This window comes from Pygoscelis adeliae, unplaced genomic scaffold (assembly GCF_000699105.1).
Source record: "Pygoscelis adeliae isolate BGI_AS28 unplaced genomic scaffold, ASM69910v1 Scaffold402, whole genome shotgun sequence".
Taxonomy (NCBI): domain Eukaryota; kingdom Metazoa; phylum Chordata; class Aves; order Sphenisciformes; family Spheniscidae; genus Pygoscelis; species Pygoscelis adeliae.
Window position 1 is genome coordinate 7,739,190 of NW_008824411.1, and position 18,460 is coordinate 7,757,649.

The 18,460-nt window shown below is 37.4% G+C and overlaps 1 protein-coding gene across 2 annotated transcripts in view; it reads right to left on the bottom strand.

The window, feature by feature from the left end:
* The window catches only part of RALGPS2 (Ral GEF with PH domain and SH3 binding motif 2), a 105,488-nt gene extending 89,388 nt beyond the window's left edge, over nucleotides 1-16,100 (bottom strand). For both annotated transcript variants that reach the window (XM_009320645.1, XM_009320644.1), the window contains exons 1-3: nucleotides 16,018-16,100; nucleotides 12,157-12,264; nucleotides 791-841 (exon numbers count right to left, since the gene is read on the bottom strand). In XM_009320645.1, the coding sequence (XP_009318920.1) occupies nucleotides 791-841; nucleotides 12,157-12,264; nucleotides 16,018-16,089 (231 nt within the window). In that variant the 5' untranslated portion in view covers nucleotides 16,090-16,100. The remainder of the gene's footprint in view (nucleotides 1-790; nucleotides 842-12,156; nucleotides 12,265-16,017) is intronic.
* Between the last annotated feature and the right edge of the window lie 2,360 nt (nucleotides 16,101-18,460).

The window sequence follows — 18,460 nt, forward strand, 5'->3', positions numbered from 1 at the left end:
TCAGCAGGTTTCTCCACTTGAAGCTAAACATTCTTCAGTGTGCCACAAGAGTGACATGACAAAAGCCTGCTACCAATAAAACAACTTATGATAGTCTAAAGGTGACTGATGAGCTGAAAGTGACATCCACACTACTGATAAAGTGGACGATAAACTGAAAAAAAAATCCTTCAAAAGTGCAAAACAATGCCCACAGGAAAATGCTAATTGTACAGAAATAAGGATAAACAAATTCATTATTTATTATAGTTACTGTGAAGATTCTGAAAACATCAGTTCAAGTCAGGCTGCAATTAGAAAGGAATATGGCATTATATAAAAACAAAAGAGCAAACACAAATCATCAATATATTATCCCAGTGTATCCACAGATCACATCCATCTTGGATAAAAGATGCCATTACAGCCATTTTTCTTTTTCCAAAAAGAGATATGAACCAGTTCGGGAAACACAGGACAGGCTGAGGTATGTCATGAGGTATCAGGAGCTGAAACCTAAAATACTGTGATCAGAATAGTCAAATCAAGATGTTTATCACTGAGAAACATTAAAACCCAGATACTTCATCTCTAGCACTAGCTGAACATATTTAAATACCAATACTTCATTCCCCTAACAAACTATTTGTTCCAGATATTTTTGTGTTATAAAACTATCTGCTTCAGAGCTATATGAACTGGGACAAAATTTAAGGTTTATTGACTTACATACACTTTGCAATTCCAGAATTTATATACTGGCATAACTTTTTTCATTTAAGTTTGAAAACAAAACCAATGAACTACTTACCTCTGGCTGAATTGCTTTAAATACAGGGACATCCATTAGCGTTATCTGACCCTGAAATAAAAAAAAAAACCACCAACACTAAGTTATGCTCAGAATTAACCTTGTACTCCATTAAGTTGCTGTGCTGCATGAGAACTGTATTTTTTCTGTTTCCTTTTATTATTTTACTTCCATTTTGTAGCTAATTTCAGAGGTTTCGGCTCCTACCACAGAGCTGTCCTGCAAAACCAGATAATAAAGTGTTCCAAACTTTATATTTAATAAAGTAAACAAGTTATGAGAAATTATTCTCAGGAGCATAATCCTGCAGTTACATATGCAAGTCAGAGCTTGAACTCAGAAACACTATATAAGAAGCTATCCAAGAATACAAGGAACTATAGTTGCTCTAGGGCAGTTTCTCTTCAAACTCTGAATCTTAGTCTAGGTGTTACACAATTCTATTGAAACATCCCTATAATTTTTCAAACCAATACTTGAACCATATTTGAATAACTAAGCTAAGAAATTGTTCAGTTGCACAGCAACCGTTAAAATTAAATACAGCCATCTCACCTCCAGCAAGTCGGAACCGTTAAGTACATTTTCATTCTGGGATGTCTGTTTAGCTTTGAAAAGGGTAAAGGAGAACTCAGAGTCAAAGACCAGGTTTTGCATTTTGAAACATATTCACAGAGCCTTATTTTAAGCATACAATTTAGGATTGCTGTCTGCCTGTGTATCCAGAAGAGAGAGATCGTCTCTTTCAAAGACTATATAAGTAGCCCAGAAATACCAGTGCCATCTGAGTTAGATATCACAAATAGCCTTTTAACAGTGAATCCACAGACCTTGTTTGGTTTCCTCAGATGCAAGCTGCATAGCTTTATTCCCATTTCCTTGACAACAGTGGTTCCCCCATTTATACGCTCTATGGAACACACTGACAGCTTTGTGACCCTCACAAATTGCAATTTCCATTGAATGCCATTGTTGGATAGCAAAATAGCTTCTCGCATAAAGTTAACCTTGCAGAAAAATTTTAACTGGGATATTCTAGTTGAAAGAAAGCAGGCGCAAAGAGATGCACCTGCTCTAATGAGAGTACCTGCTCTAATGAGACAAGAAGTGATGTGTTTTGCCAAAGATGACCAAATCTACATTTTGTAGCAGATCTCCTTGACCTCTAAATTTATTTTTAGGTATGAATTCTAGCAAGCGAACATGGCTATAAAAAAATTATATGTCAGTCCCAGTTTCTGTAACCGACACACTGGACACAATCTTCTGGTATTTTGCAGTACAACATCATAGAAGTAACAAGCCCTTCACGAGTTTGCTTTTTGCAGACTTTCTTTCCTGGGCTCTGCTTTAGTTGGCTGCTCCTTCTTCCCAACAATGATGTTTTAAAGCTATATTAGATTTTTCTAGTCTTGGGCTAAAGTGAGATTAAATCAGACCAATTTGACTGAATCCACATACTCAACTACAAACAAGACCATATACACTCACAAATGTGCATGTCTGAACACCTTTGTAGCAGTAAATCCTGTATAAACTCTTACATAAACGAGACATTCTTGGTCCCGTAACATAAATACACTCGCATGTGGTATGAGGCATATGATTTGTGCCTACCATTCATTAGTGTCCATAAACTATCTAAATGCCGGTTTAAAAATGAATCCCTGAACTACCATTTTTAAATGTGGTTTAACAATCAACTGATCAGCTGCAGCATCTGTCTCGACAGCACAGATTATACTGTACCTTAAAAGTTTAGGTGAAGGCAAGGATACCAGACAGACATAGCCCCCAAAGTTTATTTTAAGCAGCAGTGATTAGTAAGAACGGAAATTCAGAAATATAGTAGGCCAAAATACTCTTTGCCTTCAACATAACTTCTCTGTTCCCTTGCACCCATAGCAACTACAGTAAAAATATATAATAAACTGTTGCCAAAAACAAAAGGTGCCTTTCAAACTGAAAGCAACCTTGCTAACTGAAACCGTTCTATTCTTTTATTATGAGGCCTATGAAAAAGTGACTTATTCTTGAAAGAATAAAAATGGTTTCTTTTCCTAAAATTAAAGGCTCTTCTAGCATTATTTTTTAGACCATCAAGGTCAGAAATACAGAAATCTTCACACAAAGCCTTTTTTCAAAGAGGGGTAGTTTTATCTTGCCACAAAAAGTACTGACAGCAACAAGTCGTTCCTGGCAAGGGAAGCAGACAAACTTGTGAAAGTGCGCCCAGACAACAAACTATTCCAACAGTGGTTAATAAAACTTTGCTCTTGAAGGATTTTGAACATGTGCACAGACAATGCTGGTAATTTTTCATGCTATTTCCCACCTTCTCCTAAGCTGAGCAGGTTACCTGGGAAAGGACTAGAAGCCTTGTACAGTGACAGGAGTACCACCTTGCCAAAAGCTATAACATGCTTGACAATGCTTTGCTGTAGGTGAAGGGTACAACTGGATCTCCACATTACACACAGAAGAGCTTTAGAAACTTCTAAACGTGTCATAGATGTCATTCTGGATTATGTTACACTGCACCTGGGTAAGCAAATACGGCTTCATCTTGACAACTTAATAGCATGCCTTCTTATTTGAGATATCTACATATAAGGCTCTTTTGAGGAAACAAATAGGCAAGGAATGTCTTTACTGGGGCAGGGAAAGATATCTGACAAGTGGGAGGAAAAAGATTTTTCTCCAGAAGCATGATATTTAAGAAGGGGGCAGGGAAAATCTGGCTAACTAATTTCTAGAGTTAAAATGGACTTGAAACTAATAATCAAGATGCGTTCAGAGAACACTTATCCTAAAATGAGTTGAGGCACAAGTTTATATATTTATTTCTAAATCTTACTTAAAAGTTTAAGATGATAAATTGAGAATGCCTAAGATAAGGGCTTCCCTGTGAGGAAGCACTTGTCTAAATACTGCACAGAAAGTCTGTACCACTGTGTAGGACAAACTTGCCTGATATTGGGGGTGCGTGTTATTTCTAAACTTCCCACTCACTAGGAAGGAGCAACTCTATCCCAGTTCTGTGAATCATCTAACCATGTATCCATGGCTGTGCAGGCACAAGCACCAAAGAATTACTTTCTTACCTGCAGAGAACACTCAAGAGACACAGGGACAGAAGGAAAGTGTGGATTCATTTCTCTCACCTGATCCAATCCTGACCATAGAGCAGCCACACATTACAGCAAGAGTTAACTCTTCCTTTTGATTTCCAAGGTGAAGAACCCAGTCCTGAAACACCAGCCATAGAACTCAATCTCTAGTCTCCCATTTGCCTGCTGAAATATACCAAGCTTTCTCAGAAATTTATTATTTTAGGTAAATGTGTGACTGATTGAATGTATCGCTATGCTTCTCAATAAAGGAAATGAATTAGAAAATTGGTTGGAGTGGGGTGGGGAAAGTGAAACCAAAAGAATGGGCACTTCGATAAAATGTGAATATAGGGTATGTTACAACATCCTTACAAAAGATCCAGACATTTCAATGGTTATTAACATTTCACCGCAAATCCTCCTCACTAAAACAAGATTACAACAACGGTACAATAAAAATGAGCCAGGAAACTGATTCATCGTTCACACAGAAGAGAGAATGCTTAAAAATAAATGTTCTTCCCAGCCCTCCAGAATTTGTCCTCTTAATCAACCTGAACTGCCTTAGCTAAATTAGACTATTACTTGCTTCAGTAGTGACTCCTAAACAAATTACTACTTTAAGACAGAATCAATACCCAATGTTTATGAAACAAAGACTGTTATTGTAACTTCATACCAGAATTCACATATCAAAATAAACGCATAAATTTTAAATGGGGATATTAAATGGGTACATTAACATTGAAAAACCACACAAATGCCAAAGTTCAAGATTAACGTTCATTACTAACAAAAACTTGAAATGGCTATTAAGTACATTACAATATTAAAAAAAAACAAGTCTGAGAACTAAAAAAACTCAGTAAGTTTTAACAGAGAAACTTCTTTCTTCTAGTATCACATTGATATTAGGCTGATTTTTTTTTTTTTTTGCACTTGTTTGGTTTACACATCTTGCTGCTTTCACTAAAGGCAACATCAACCTTCAGTAACACTGTATCACATTACCACTTGTACAAGAAACATCCCTTACTGAGGTTCCTTTCTTAGAGCTTGCAATTTCGATTCAGAGTTCCAAGCACTTAAAAAAATTGTTCACAGTTCAAAAGAGGCAAGTGACTGATAGCTGAATACCTAAGCTGATGGATAAGAAGCCATTTGAGTTTGTAGATATGACAGCGTACCTCACATAAAAGTTTAAAAATACCTTTGACAAAACAGAATTTTTTAAACATTAACTGTCCTGGTTTCAGCTGGTATAGAGTTAATTTCCTTCCTAGTAGCTGGTACAGTGCTGTGTTTTGGATTTAGGATGAGAATAATGTTGATGACACACCGATGTTTTAGTTGTTGCTGAGCAGTGCTTACACTAGTCAAGGACTTTTTAGTTTTCCATGCTCTACCGACTGAGAAGGCTGGAGGTGCACAAGGAGCTGGGAGGGGGCACAGCCAGGACAGCTGACCCAAACTGGCCAGAGGGACATTCCATACCATGTGACGTCATGTTCAGTACATAAACTGGGGGAAAGCTGGCCGGGGGGGCCGCTGCTCGGGGACTGGCTGGGCATTGGTTGGCAGGTGGTGAGCAATTGCATCGTGCATCACTTGCTTTGTATATTCTTTTATTATTGTTATTATTGTTACTATTTTATTTTATTTCAATTATTAAACTGTTTTTATCTCAACCCACGAGTTTTCTCACTTTTACTCTCCCGATTCTCTCCCCCATCCCACTAGAGTGGGGAGAGTGAGCGAGCGGCTGTGTGGTGCTCAGTTGCTGGCTGAGGTTAAACCACAACATTAACTTATTCGTATTTGTAAGTCTAATACTTAACTGAATTTTTACCCCTTTAAAGGTGCTTGCTCACTGCTAAGTCAAAAATAAAGCAAACTGAAAGGCTGGCATTTTAATTAATAGCACTTGAAATGACAAAACTTCAAAAATAATTTATGATATTTATGTTAGATGCCATTGCTCAACTCTAACAACAACAAAACACTTCTACCATGACCAAATCAAGAGGAATTTAAACCCCAATAAACAAAGCCACTAGTTTGGTTTCTGCAATGAAAGAGATACAATGCACCAACTTTTCTCATTCCAGCTCCTTAATCCAGCCAATACAAATTCCTGGATAGCTCCCTCTCCTAAATGTGGTTTTAATGTTTTAATATTCAAACCAAAAATTGTAAGTGTTCACATCAATTTGTTACGTGAAGCAAGCCAACCATAACCTCTCTGGTTTTTGAGTTGTCAGCTGCATAGATTTAAAAAAAAAAAATTACGTGTGCTATACCAAACTGAACTTATTCTTACTTATCATTTATATAAGCATTCTGATTACACAAAGATAGGGAAACTTGATATTTTCTGTCTTTCCAGAAGTGATATGTCTATCAAGTTTACCTATATATTAAAGAACTTCTTCATTGCTTAGGCAATGAAAGAGCTGAATGGAAGTTTTGTGTTTATGTTTGCCCTAGACCCTAGATACCAATTCTAGAATATGATTAGAAGAGGTATGTTTTTAATGTATGACTAATATATTTCCCAATTCTCAACCACTTGAAGAATCCTACAAGAGAAAACCATCTTTTAAGAACAGTGAATGATCATCTTGCAATTAACACACTGGAATGGTAGTTGGAAGATAATTTTTTCCCCCCTGCACAACCATGGGAGCTTTTGCATGTAGTAGAAAGACCTTGCCTGGGGACAATCCCCAACAGCCATGTTTAAAAATGTTTTAGCTCTCCTGGGTGTTGAGATGCTGGACTTGTTAACCATTAAGTACTTCAAAATACTAAAATTATTACCACACAGCTTCATATACTTATAAAGAGATTTACCCCTCTCTCAGGGAGATCTGTCAGGCCAGAATTTTACATCCAGGCGATTAAGAACTACATTTCAGTATGCTGCTTCTTTGAAGAATATGGAAAAGCTCAATGAAATGAAATTTTAAAATATTCCCCAATTCTTTCTCTTTTCTGTGAATACATACGGATTACCCTCCCCTATAACTTAGGAACTTCTAGTTGCAGTTAACACCACTGCAATGAGCTCCTCTCCACACTCCTGTACGAAAATTCCCGTTTGATCTGGGCTATAATCCCACCTTTCTAGTCCCTAGACCTTCTCAAGCATGAACTCCTTCTATCAGGCTACTTGCTGTACTACAACTTTTCCTGCCATGTACCTACCATAAGGACAGTGCACTTCCCACAGAGCTCCTGGACAGAGACCCTCAGTGTGAAAAGAACAACTAAGTTTCTGCCTGAGATGAAAAAAAATCAAATGTCTACATTTTGGTTATTGAAGAATACTGCCATAATCTGGTCTTCCTTGAAGTCATGTTGGTTCAAGCAGCACTTCATAAATTGTTCCTTAATCTGAATTTTTAGAAGGAATTATATTTAAGCCTTCCAACTTGGCTTAGCACTGTCTCTCCAGGCTGCCAGAATACTTTTCCTCACTGAAAAAATAGCTACGCCTCTGTTAAGCACTGCATCAGCAGGAGAATAATTCTACTGTCCAAAATGACCGCTGGGGGATTAAAGTTCCTGTGTTGAAACTCTACTTGTTTTCTCACAAAGTCCACTCCAAAACTTTTATCATTAATAGTTCCTACACATGCTATAATAAAGTTGCTGCTTCTTGCTCTCATTGGGAACATACTTATTCTTTAATATTCTTCTGTAAAATAAAGCTAACGGGAACACAAACAAGCAGAAGTCCTTTTTCATCAAAAGCTCCTAGGGCCCAGTACTTCACTTTATTCAAACTGCTCTCAGATGCAGCAGACAGACTTGCCTCAAACTCCCTAATCCACTGACAACCAGCCTCAGGAGAGGCCAAAACCAACATTACTGCCAGGAGCTGCATAGCACAACTCACACCAGTAGCTGCGCAGGAACTCGCAGAGGGGACTGTGAATCTGCCAGAGTCCCGCACAAGAGAGAAAGTTCTCCTGGGGGGAACCTTGGGCCACTTTAAGTTATTTTTTTCTGTTCAAAGGGGCAAAAAAATGAGTTTGTTGAACCCCACACACCTCAAAGCCTATTTCTGCACTTTTATTACACACAGAATGCAGTTCCAGAACTCTTGGGACCTGCTTCCCTTACAAAACACACTCTCATGCTCTTTCTTCAGATATAGATAACTTGATATTTAACTGTCGTAAGAACGCCTCTGAGAAAAATTCCTTGTTTCATCTAAACATTTTTAAAGTAAGCTTTATTTGTGTATTGTTTCCAAAATAAGCAATATTCTTTTTTCCAACATCCATTTGACAACGCTTAACTGGAATCAAAAAAGAAAGAAATACACATACATCTTCATGTGAGCTTACTTCGTAGCACTTTCAGAGACTGGGGCAAAGAATAAAGAATCCTTCTTAGATAACTAGGTGGAAAAAAGCAATGGATTTATACAGCTGCGCTTCCCTTAATTCTACCTCAAATATTTACACCACCGTGGCTAAGTTGAAGTATAAAATGGAAAAGCAAGTCAAAAAGTAATAAACAGTCAAATAATTAAACAGTAGCAGTCTAAGGAATAAGAATTTACTGTAAAGCAAAAAATAAATATTTTCTTCAACCTGAGGTTCGCCAGCATCTTAATTTGGAGCTCATGTCCCCAATCATTTTCCTTTTTTCTTTCAGTCTCATCAGCCCCCCCCTTTCTACTGCCACTGCACCATTAACATATCCCTCCCCCACAAATTGTGCCCTGTACGCTCGAAACCACACTTCTCCCTTCAACGAAAATGGACAGCATTCACTGCAACTGTCTCTACCCTGTACACACACACTCAACGGCTCCATCGGCAGGGCCAGACACCAGTGGGTAATCCTGGCACCAACTTGTTTTGTGGCTTTTAGCCGTTTAATAAAGAAGTGAGCAGTGATCAGCCTAAAAGCAGGTATTTAAATCAGAGACAGTCTCCTTATTAGTTACGGCTAGAAAGCTGTCTGTAGAATCCTTAGCAGAAAACAAACGTGTCCTACTTCATACTCATTGAATGGGATTCTTTTTCCCCAAAATTTATGAAACATGCAGGCATGCAATACATCCTCTGGGAACTGTTTTTGTAAGCTGCAGGGGGATAAAGCAAACTATAAATTTGCAACAGCAGCAGCTACGCCTGAAGATCTCACCTGTTTCAGCTGTAACTTGGCCCTTTCTAAAGCGGCCTTCAACCTTACAAAGAACTTAGAACACCCGGTTGGTAACAACAGTATAACTGGACTATTACACATATATTACAATAATAATTTCCATTACTGCTCAAACTAGACCCCTTGAGGGGCTGGTGTACTTTTGCTAGAAAGTTAGTATGAGAGTGAACAAAGGACCATTACATGAAACGGTACACTGACTGTGCATTCAGGACAGTGTTAGATGACTGCTAGAGGGAAGAATATGGAAGTAAAATCATCAAAAATATTTACACTTGGGCTTCTCTTCAGCTTGGTAAGCAGCTTCTTGAAAATACAGGATTACAAGCAATAGCTTTTGTAGTCCAACTTGTCTTTTACCCACTAACTGACTAAACAGATCCAGTTTTGAAATAAAAATGATGTCTCTAACAGTGGGAACTAAAAAGACATCTGTGTGTCTCATATTGGTACTGAAACCAATATGAAACATGAATCTTATTTCCAGCATCTCTCAAACTTAATTACCTTTCAGAGTTTTGCTCTTCTTTCTCCAGCATAATTTTAATTCTCCCATCTGTACACAGTAACCCATTTTGATCAAAATACAACACATCATATAAGCTACAGGATGAGACTTCCCAATGCTGATGTTGACTTTATCAGTTAACTCTTATCTTTATGCTACCTAAACATTCGAGCCAAGGTTTCCTAACCATTAATTAGACAGCTGCCTAACTAGCTCTTGTGCAGCATCTTGCTTTTATTGCTGTTTTACAGGCTTTATCACATTATCTTCTCTCTCCATGAATAAGGTACTTACAAAGCCCAGAAATTATTTCCTCAGTTTGCCACTTAAAAAAAAAAAATTTTTTTTAAAACAGTATTCATTATGCAGTTGGTAATAGAATTCAGCCTTCACTAAGTCACAGATGACAGCAGTCTGCACTGCATCCATTTTACAAGAGCTATCACTAAACTAGACGTTTTCTCATACTTTGAAAAAGCAATTGGTAGCATCTCCATGTCCAATCTGAGAGGTACATATCCACTATTATAATGAAAATCTTACTAACACAGTTTTGCATGCTCATCAGTGCTGGTATCCTCAAGAGTTTGGCCATACTGCATCACTCTGGTAGTCTTCACATTAACACTGAAATCCAGATGAAGATTTTATATTTCTCTGTTACGGTTGGACTAAAACCAGGAAGAATAAGGAAATGGCCAATAAAATAAAAACAAGTGTAAGGGTCAAAGGTACTTTTCCTCCAAGGTACCTAAGTTTTTGGTAAATTTACTTATTTCTACAACCTTCAGCAAGAATGATCAGAAAAAGACAGCATTCAAAGCAAGCAAGCCCTACTGGAAAAGCAGATAAACTTGCCTGGAGAAACAAACATTAACGAAGTAGTGCAGCTGCGTATAGAAACATTGAAAAAGAAATTACATTAATTATAACCTTGCCAAAGGTCTGAACACTGACTACCGGCAATTTTGCTCAATTGTTCAGAATGCTATCTATAAGACATTTCAGATCCATTTACAGTAAATGAAACCTGATATGGAGAACTAGGTACTTTAAAAGGGAGAAGGCTAAGAGTAAAAGATGTTTTCTTTTGGGGAATTGAGAAAACAGCAAAATTATACCAGGTAGTACAAACCAAAAATAGGTTCGTAGATGTAATGTGAAATGCTTAATAAAAAGATTCCTGTTTGTGAGTGGAACTCTACCCAGTTTGAGGCATAATATGAAAACAGTAAAAACACTGGATTTTAATACAGATTTTTATCTAACCAAGATTTACTAAGTAGGTAACATTTAGAACACCCATGAACATAAAAGGTTGCTGCACAAGAGATGAAGGATTAGACAGTAGAGGACAGTAGAGCAAAAGGTTTATGAAATGCGATACAAGACAAAGCACCTTTGTATATTTTGCTGTCCAAGTGAGTGACAGCAACTCCACAGAGACTAAGTGATATACTCTGATGCTCAACAGCATCCACCACTGGCTAAATAGCAGAGCCATTCAAAGGAACCCATAGCTATTCTGGCCTAAATGCATGATTCCATTTGAATTCATGCCCCTAGTGCCAAATTCCCCAAGGACTTAGATTTCCTTTATGTAGAGAAATCCTAAGATAACACTGAAAGGATAGCCAGCCCCAAAACCATCTTCCCATGAAAAGTAGGTGATTCATTGCCAGCTGTTCCTGACAACAGAGCAAAGAGGCCCGAACCACATGACTTGAACCTCAGTCAGGAATAAATCCCATTAACTATCCAAGAAGAATTTAATGTGTAAGTACCACTTCATAATCCAGATGCTTTAAATTTTCAGTGTGCTCATTAAAATCAATTTAGCCATTAATAATTAACTGAAATAGTTATTAACGATTAAAAAAAAAGAACAAACTTAATGGGAATATTTTGTGATACATACTACCACGTATTGATAATCTCCCCAGGACAACTCATCATGACTCTCATCACTCGAATTATAAATGCAGTAAGAGCAATAGCTTGTTAGCAATCTTTCTAGTAACACACTTGAACCACTTAGAGGGACCATCTGTCATCTTAACCTCTACAAGTAGGGTAAAAAAAAAAAAGGATAAAAAAAATCACCCAGTGTTTTGGTTAAATATTTTTATTTATTTGTTCTTGGTTCTGGAGGATATCCAACTCATTATTCTGTACCATTGCACACAAAAGAAGAAAACACTCTCTAGATGTAAGAATTAACAGAGTTAAAAATTAAAACAACTCCAGAAAAAACAAGTACAAATCAAGTATATTCTTGCAATTAAAATATGCATGTCAGAATTAAGCTGCACCATATAGAATTAAGAATCTTTGGTCTATGCTACATATAAGAGTGTGAAAAATGCCTGGACGGCATACCCCAAAAAGATCACTTAACATTAAACAGAATTTAGACAATGAAGAACTATAGTGCAGGATCCATTTTTTAAACCCATGGACAACAGAAGTTCGGCAAAAAACACATAGAAATGGAGAAGCAGAGGAAAAGCTGCCAAGAAGATTCACACACAAAGTAACAAAAAATTACTTGAGTTGCTTACCGCATATTCTTCTGGTGTAACCTTTAGAACGTCAAATACCACTGCATCAAAGCTCTTCTTCAGTTCAGCTGAACCTTTGTCACTCAAGGATTCAGAGCTGCTACTCTTCTGCAGAAATAAACAAAACCACTGATGATATTTTGGTTCTCTCCTCTTCTTTTTTGTTTTTACACTCCCAAAAGCAAAATTTCTGTTCAAGCATCACTGCTCACAGAATTTTTCTATTGGGCAAATTACCAATTAGATGTCAGTCACAGGACATACTTTCACCTGACAAAGACTGCTAAAATCAGAGACTCTCAAACTGACGTCAATGGATTTCAAAGGCGTTCCTCAAAACACAACAGTTACATTTCAATGCATAAACTGGAATTTAATTAACAATACAGTCACACTGAATTTCAAACAGAAAAAATACCACTATGGTGAAGAAAAAAAAACAAGGTCTGCCCCAAAGGAATAGTTAACATCAAAGAACAGTATCAATCTCTTCCTGTTTATCTCAGAAGCATTAAAACTTACAAAAATTACACTGTGAGCTACAGATGTGTTCGTGTTGAAGACACTTTGTATAAAGTATAAACTTAGTATATTTAGTTGTTTTTTTTAAATTATAGTAATTCACATTTGCAAAAGATACCAGAGTATATTTAGTCGTTTTTTTTAAATTATAGTAATTCACATTTGCAAAAGATACCAGATCCTAGAATATTATTCTATGAATCTTTATCTACAACATAAAAATTTAGCTTCCCTGCAAAATACAAATATGGTTCAAAAAATTAACACTTTGTATGAAATTAACACTTCATATTGGTTTCATATGTTTCATGTATTGTTTTCATATGAAGCATATGAAAACAATACATCTGTGTTATGAGTAATCACTTCTTCTAGTATATAGATGCAAACCTAGATTCTGTTCAGTCATTACAAGAAAGAAGGGGGTTTTTGCATGGAGATTGCGATGTCACATCCAGATGTACACTTCACATCTGAACCCCAGGCATACTTATTTCAGAAATATACATACAGCATGCAATCACTTTGCTGCCCCACACTCTCCTCTGAAGACCTGAAAGGCTATGCACATTTCTTGCTTCTTAGTTTCTCCTCACTTTCAGAAACCTGGCATAATGCAAACTCCCCACTAAAAAGTAAGAAACAAGACGAGACACATGGACAAGACCATCATGAAGGACCACAGTTACTACAGTCAGTAACCGTATCAAATCTAACACGTCTTCTTCAGCAAACGGTAGGCTTGTCTGAAGTACAGTACGGCACCTGCATGCTTCAGCAATAGCATAGCCTTGACGTAAGCACTAACAGAGCTCCCAAAAACAACAGTTTTGCTAATACTTTGTTTGGAGAGATTCAAGAGAAAGAACTAGTATTGGCGCGCAGAGCTCCCATTGCTGGGAGCTCCAGCTCAGCTGTGGCAAAACACACAGCACAAACCAAGACCTGCCTAGTCTTATGTTGGAGACTGGTGTATCCTTAAGCACTCTATCCTAACCACCATCACAGGGGGATACCTCCTAGAAAGCTGAAAAGATTAGACTTTGACCCACATAATGAAGGCACTTTCTGACAGTCTGTGTAGTTTTACTGCTAACGTTGAACGTTTTCAAGACCATGGATATGGGTCATATACACCACACACACATGAATGACCACTTCACCGGATCACTTCTGGTGAAAGCCAAATTTCAGCACTGTACTTTCAGAAACACCTGCATCACATCTGCTGATGCCAAGGCAGGAGGGAAGATAGTACATGGTCACTGATGCTGGTAAATAGTTCTATTGTGCTACTGTCTTCTCCTGAAAACCTAACAAGGCAGTATTTTAGGGCTACACTATATATTTTGACTTTGGCTTCCCACTCAGAAACAAGAACATTTGAACTCCTTGAGAATTCAGCCAGCTGAAATAAACTCTTGTCCATTTTTAAGTGCTTTTGTTACAAGGACATATAAAGAAAATACATACTCATTTAATAATCATGTCCAGTTTTAGTTATGTGGTTCTAACAGTACCATCTCTCTAAAAAACCTGACTTTGAAAACACCACCAAAAACTCCAAACCAGACAGGCATTCTCAGTAACCAACATACTTACAGAAACATTTCAGTTACAAGTCCTCCCTCCTCCCAGTTAGTCCAGATAGGAAAAAAAAGAACCACTTGCTGAAAGCAGATTCATGTAACTTTGCCAAAATATATTTTACTCAGTTTTATCAGACATCATGTAAACATTCGAGACTATCTTGTTGAGTAAAAAGAGAGCTCTCCTCCAAGAAAATTTTTCAGTCGCATGCCAACAAATGGTCAATCAATGATTCATAATACAATGATAAGGGAAGTACAAGAATCTGTACAAAAACAAACAATGGTCTTGGAGATTGATGCCAGGTTTCTTGTTTAATTCTTGACAATACTTGTGAAATTGTGCTGGAGATTATTTGATTCCTTTTGATAACACAACACTCCGATTCTCCTTTCACCTTGTTTGTGGTACTTTCCATTTCCATATGCACATGCAAGTGCATAGCACACATGCAGCTCTGCTATCAAAACACATGTGTAAATATATAAATAAAACAAACATCTTTGGTAAGGTCCAAAGATTTATTCAAGGAAGCAACTGTTTTCAGGACTTCGTGGCTCTCATCACTACTGACTCTGTAATGTTCCTGAATACCTTGTCTTTTAAACAAAAGACAAATGAAGAATGAAAGAAGAAAAAAAAGACAAACTGAAATCCACCATGGTAAAAACGTTTTTCACGCTGTGACAAAAAGCAATAAAAATAATAAGCATCAGCAATAAAGTAACTGTGTTCCCTGAGCAGAAAGCTTAGCTTAGTATTGTACATCTGTACAAGCCAAAGCATACATTCAGTCACCCTAAAGAAGACAGACAAACAATGCATCTGGAAAGATCACTCAATATACACTGAAGGCAGATTTTCAGTTCCCTTCATCCCAGTACTACGAGGCATTAACAAAACAAACAAACAAAAAACCACCACAAAAAAACCCCACAAAAACTTGAAGAGGGTGTGATTTGCAAGAGTTTTAGGGGGAAAAAGAAAAAAACAAAACCAACCAGGTCTTGCAAACCCTCTAGCATTGCTAAGAATTTAGGCATCAGTCAACTCTCAAGAGCTCCTCACATGAGCCTAGCAAAAAGAACTCAAAGTTTGGTACTAACGTCACCCCACCCCTTCTTTTCCTTAACAAGTAGATGACAAATGGAAAACTATATTAACTTCAAAATAAGAGGCATCAGCACAGGAGGCCAATCTCCATTGCCTGGCTGATACACACGCTCTTAACTCATGAGCTGTTCACTTCTAGAGGGCAGAAACTTTGGTGGGCAGGAGGGGACACATACCAATGCCTGAATATAGTCCAAGAAACAAAGGAAACAACCTTATTCCAGCGCTACTGTGTCAGACTGCCCCTTGACACACACACAAACACAAGTACCTGTCAGAGAAGAGAACGTTTCCCACAGGCCTTGCCAGCCCATCTTATTGAGCTAAGAGCATCTATTATTGTTAAAACTTGAAAAGAAAAGCTTCCTTGTCTAGACGTGATGGAAGAGAACATAAAAAAGGCAGCTTTGGCTATGGCAAGGCTGTAAATGCTAGCTCATGCTTTATTTTGGTATACAAAGGTCAGAACTTTAAGTTATTCACATCTAAACTGGGGCAGCATATGAAACCAATGCACAAAACAAGAATCTGCTGCACCAGATGTGTTAAAAGAAAAACTTAACATTTTGGTGCATTTTTTAAAAATTGAGTACTTATGGTCTTAAGTATCCAATAACTGAGTTTTGTAATCCTTACCTCTGAAGCAGTAGCCGCAATATTAACACTGCTTGACTGTCCGTTCATTAGGTCCATACTGTCCCACACCATCAATCTTCGGCCCTACATTTACAGCAGCAGGATCACCTCCAAGGCAACTGAATAACCATTCCTACAAAGAGCAAAAAGTAATCAGAAACCATTTTATTCACGTGTTCAGAGAAGGGCAATGAAGCTGGTGAAGGGTCTGGAGAAAAAGTCTTATGAGGAGCGGCTGAGGGAACCGGGGTTGTTTAGCCTGGAGAAAAGGAGGCGGAGGGGAGACCTCATCGCTCGCTACAACTACCTGAAAGGAGGCTGTAGCGAGGTGGGTGTCGGTCTCTTCTCCCAAGTAACTAGCGATAGGACAAGAGGAAACGGCCTCAAGTTGCGCCAGGGGAGGTTTAGATTGGACGTGAGGAAAAATTTCTTTACTGAAAGAGTGGTTAAACATTGGAACAGGCTGCCCAGGGAAGTGGTTGAGTCACCATACCCGGAAGTATTTAAGACGTGTAGATGCGGCACTTAGGGACATGGTTTAGTGGGCATTGGGTTGACGGTTGGACTCCATGATCTTAGAGGTCTTTTCCAACCTTAATGATTCTATGATTCTATGTTTTAAACAAAATTCAGTATCCAAAATCCATAACAAAAATCCATAATAAAAAAAGTACTTCCAAAATGGCTACACCACTTTGAGGTCCAAACTTTAGATTCAAACACATTCTAAAATTACCTACTAAAACCAACATGAACAAGTGAAGGTTCTATAGTGATCCATTACTTACTGGCAGTATAGACTTTCATATTCTTTTCCGTACTATTTTCTATATACCAGGTATCAATATGTAAATGTATGCATTAACCCTAACTTAAAGTTAGGCCTGCAATGTCAGTTCACAATATGATTTTCTTCCTTTGATTACCAACTTCAAAAAGCGAATTCCAGATACTAACTCTATTAGATAACTTTTATAGGAAGTTATCCAGTAATTTCCTATCTTATATGCCTATTCACCAGCTTCAAATTAAAATTACCACATTAAAAGCAATTTAAGAGTACAAGTAGAATTTACATTTTTCTCCACAAATTACCCAAATTATTGTTTAATTAAAAAAAAACAAAAAACAAAGGAAAACTCCACACGCTAACTTTTAATGCACCCTTGCAAGAATACTATTACTTTTCATTTCCACAGAGAAAAGGCTGCAAAGAAATTGAAACCTTTGTCATCCACTACAGTATGACTACCCAATACCTAAGTGTTACATTGAGAGTAAAAATTGGTTTGGGCTTAAATTTCATGAGATGTTAGTGCCCTCTAGCGTGAAAATGACTATAAATCAGTTTTCATAGGTCTATGTTTATAACAAATGTAACTGTTTCCGAAGTTGCTATTATTTATGAAATTCACTTTACGTTTGTAGTTTAACTCAGAACTGTTACATGGTCTGCAAATAAATGCAGAAGGTAAGTGACAGGTAACTGAGTAATACCACATGACAAAATAGTATTACAGCATCTCATACTTAAGACCTCTATGTAATGAAATAAACAAAGTAATCCAAAAAGCTCTATCTCCAAGTGACCTAAACCAGGTACATCAGACAAACAAGCCTGGAAGGCAAGGAACTGCAATGTTTAAATAATAAAATATCCTCAAAAAAAGCAGTAACTTTAAAGTGTCATTGTAGGAATGCAATACAGAAAGGAGGGCCACTGAAAGAAAGCCACATTGCCAATTTCAGTCAAACACTATAGCTTCTTGGTGGTTTGGGGTATTAATAGTCCCCATCTGAACTACGTTGAGCTGTACTTCTGCAGTTCAGAACAGCGTCCACATTCTACACTTCCTTGTTTTGTTTTTTAAAAAACTGATGGGACTGTCTCATTCACAGGACAGAAGATGCTACTTTTCACTTGAACATTATACTCCCAGCCCATACGCTACAATTAAGGTTGTGTTTCCGCCACTAAAAATACACTTAGCTGCACTTAGATTTTAGCTGGTATTATACTAACAGACCATACAAAAGGAAAAAAATACCTCATCTTTGGCTTGCGAGTGTCACTGCTGTCCTGTCCTTTCCTATCTCAACTACCCTTCAGATTGTCTCATGTGGAATATTTCCAAATGCTCATCTCCCCAGTGGCCCTTTCCTATAGCCTTTCATTCACTGAACTGAAAAGCGAGGAAATAAAACTCTTAACTGATGTGTCATAATTTTCATTTATGTAGTGACAGTAGAGGACAGAGGTATCACATCTCCAAAACCAGTTTCAGACCCTCCACATGTTCAAAATGGTACACTTGTCCCAATTTAATCATCATCTCTACTGAAAAAAAATACCCTTTAAAAATTTGTACTTTTTTAACCACTGTAATTATAATGAAAATTGACACTTTGCACAATTTCATCATACTGTATGGCCCATAATTGT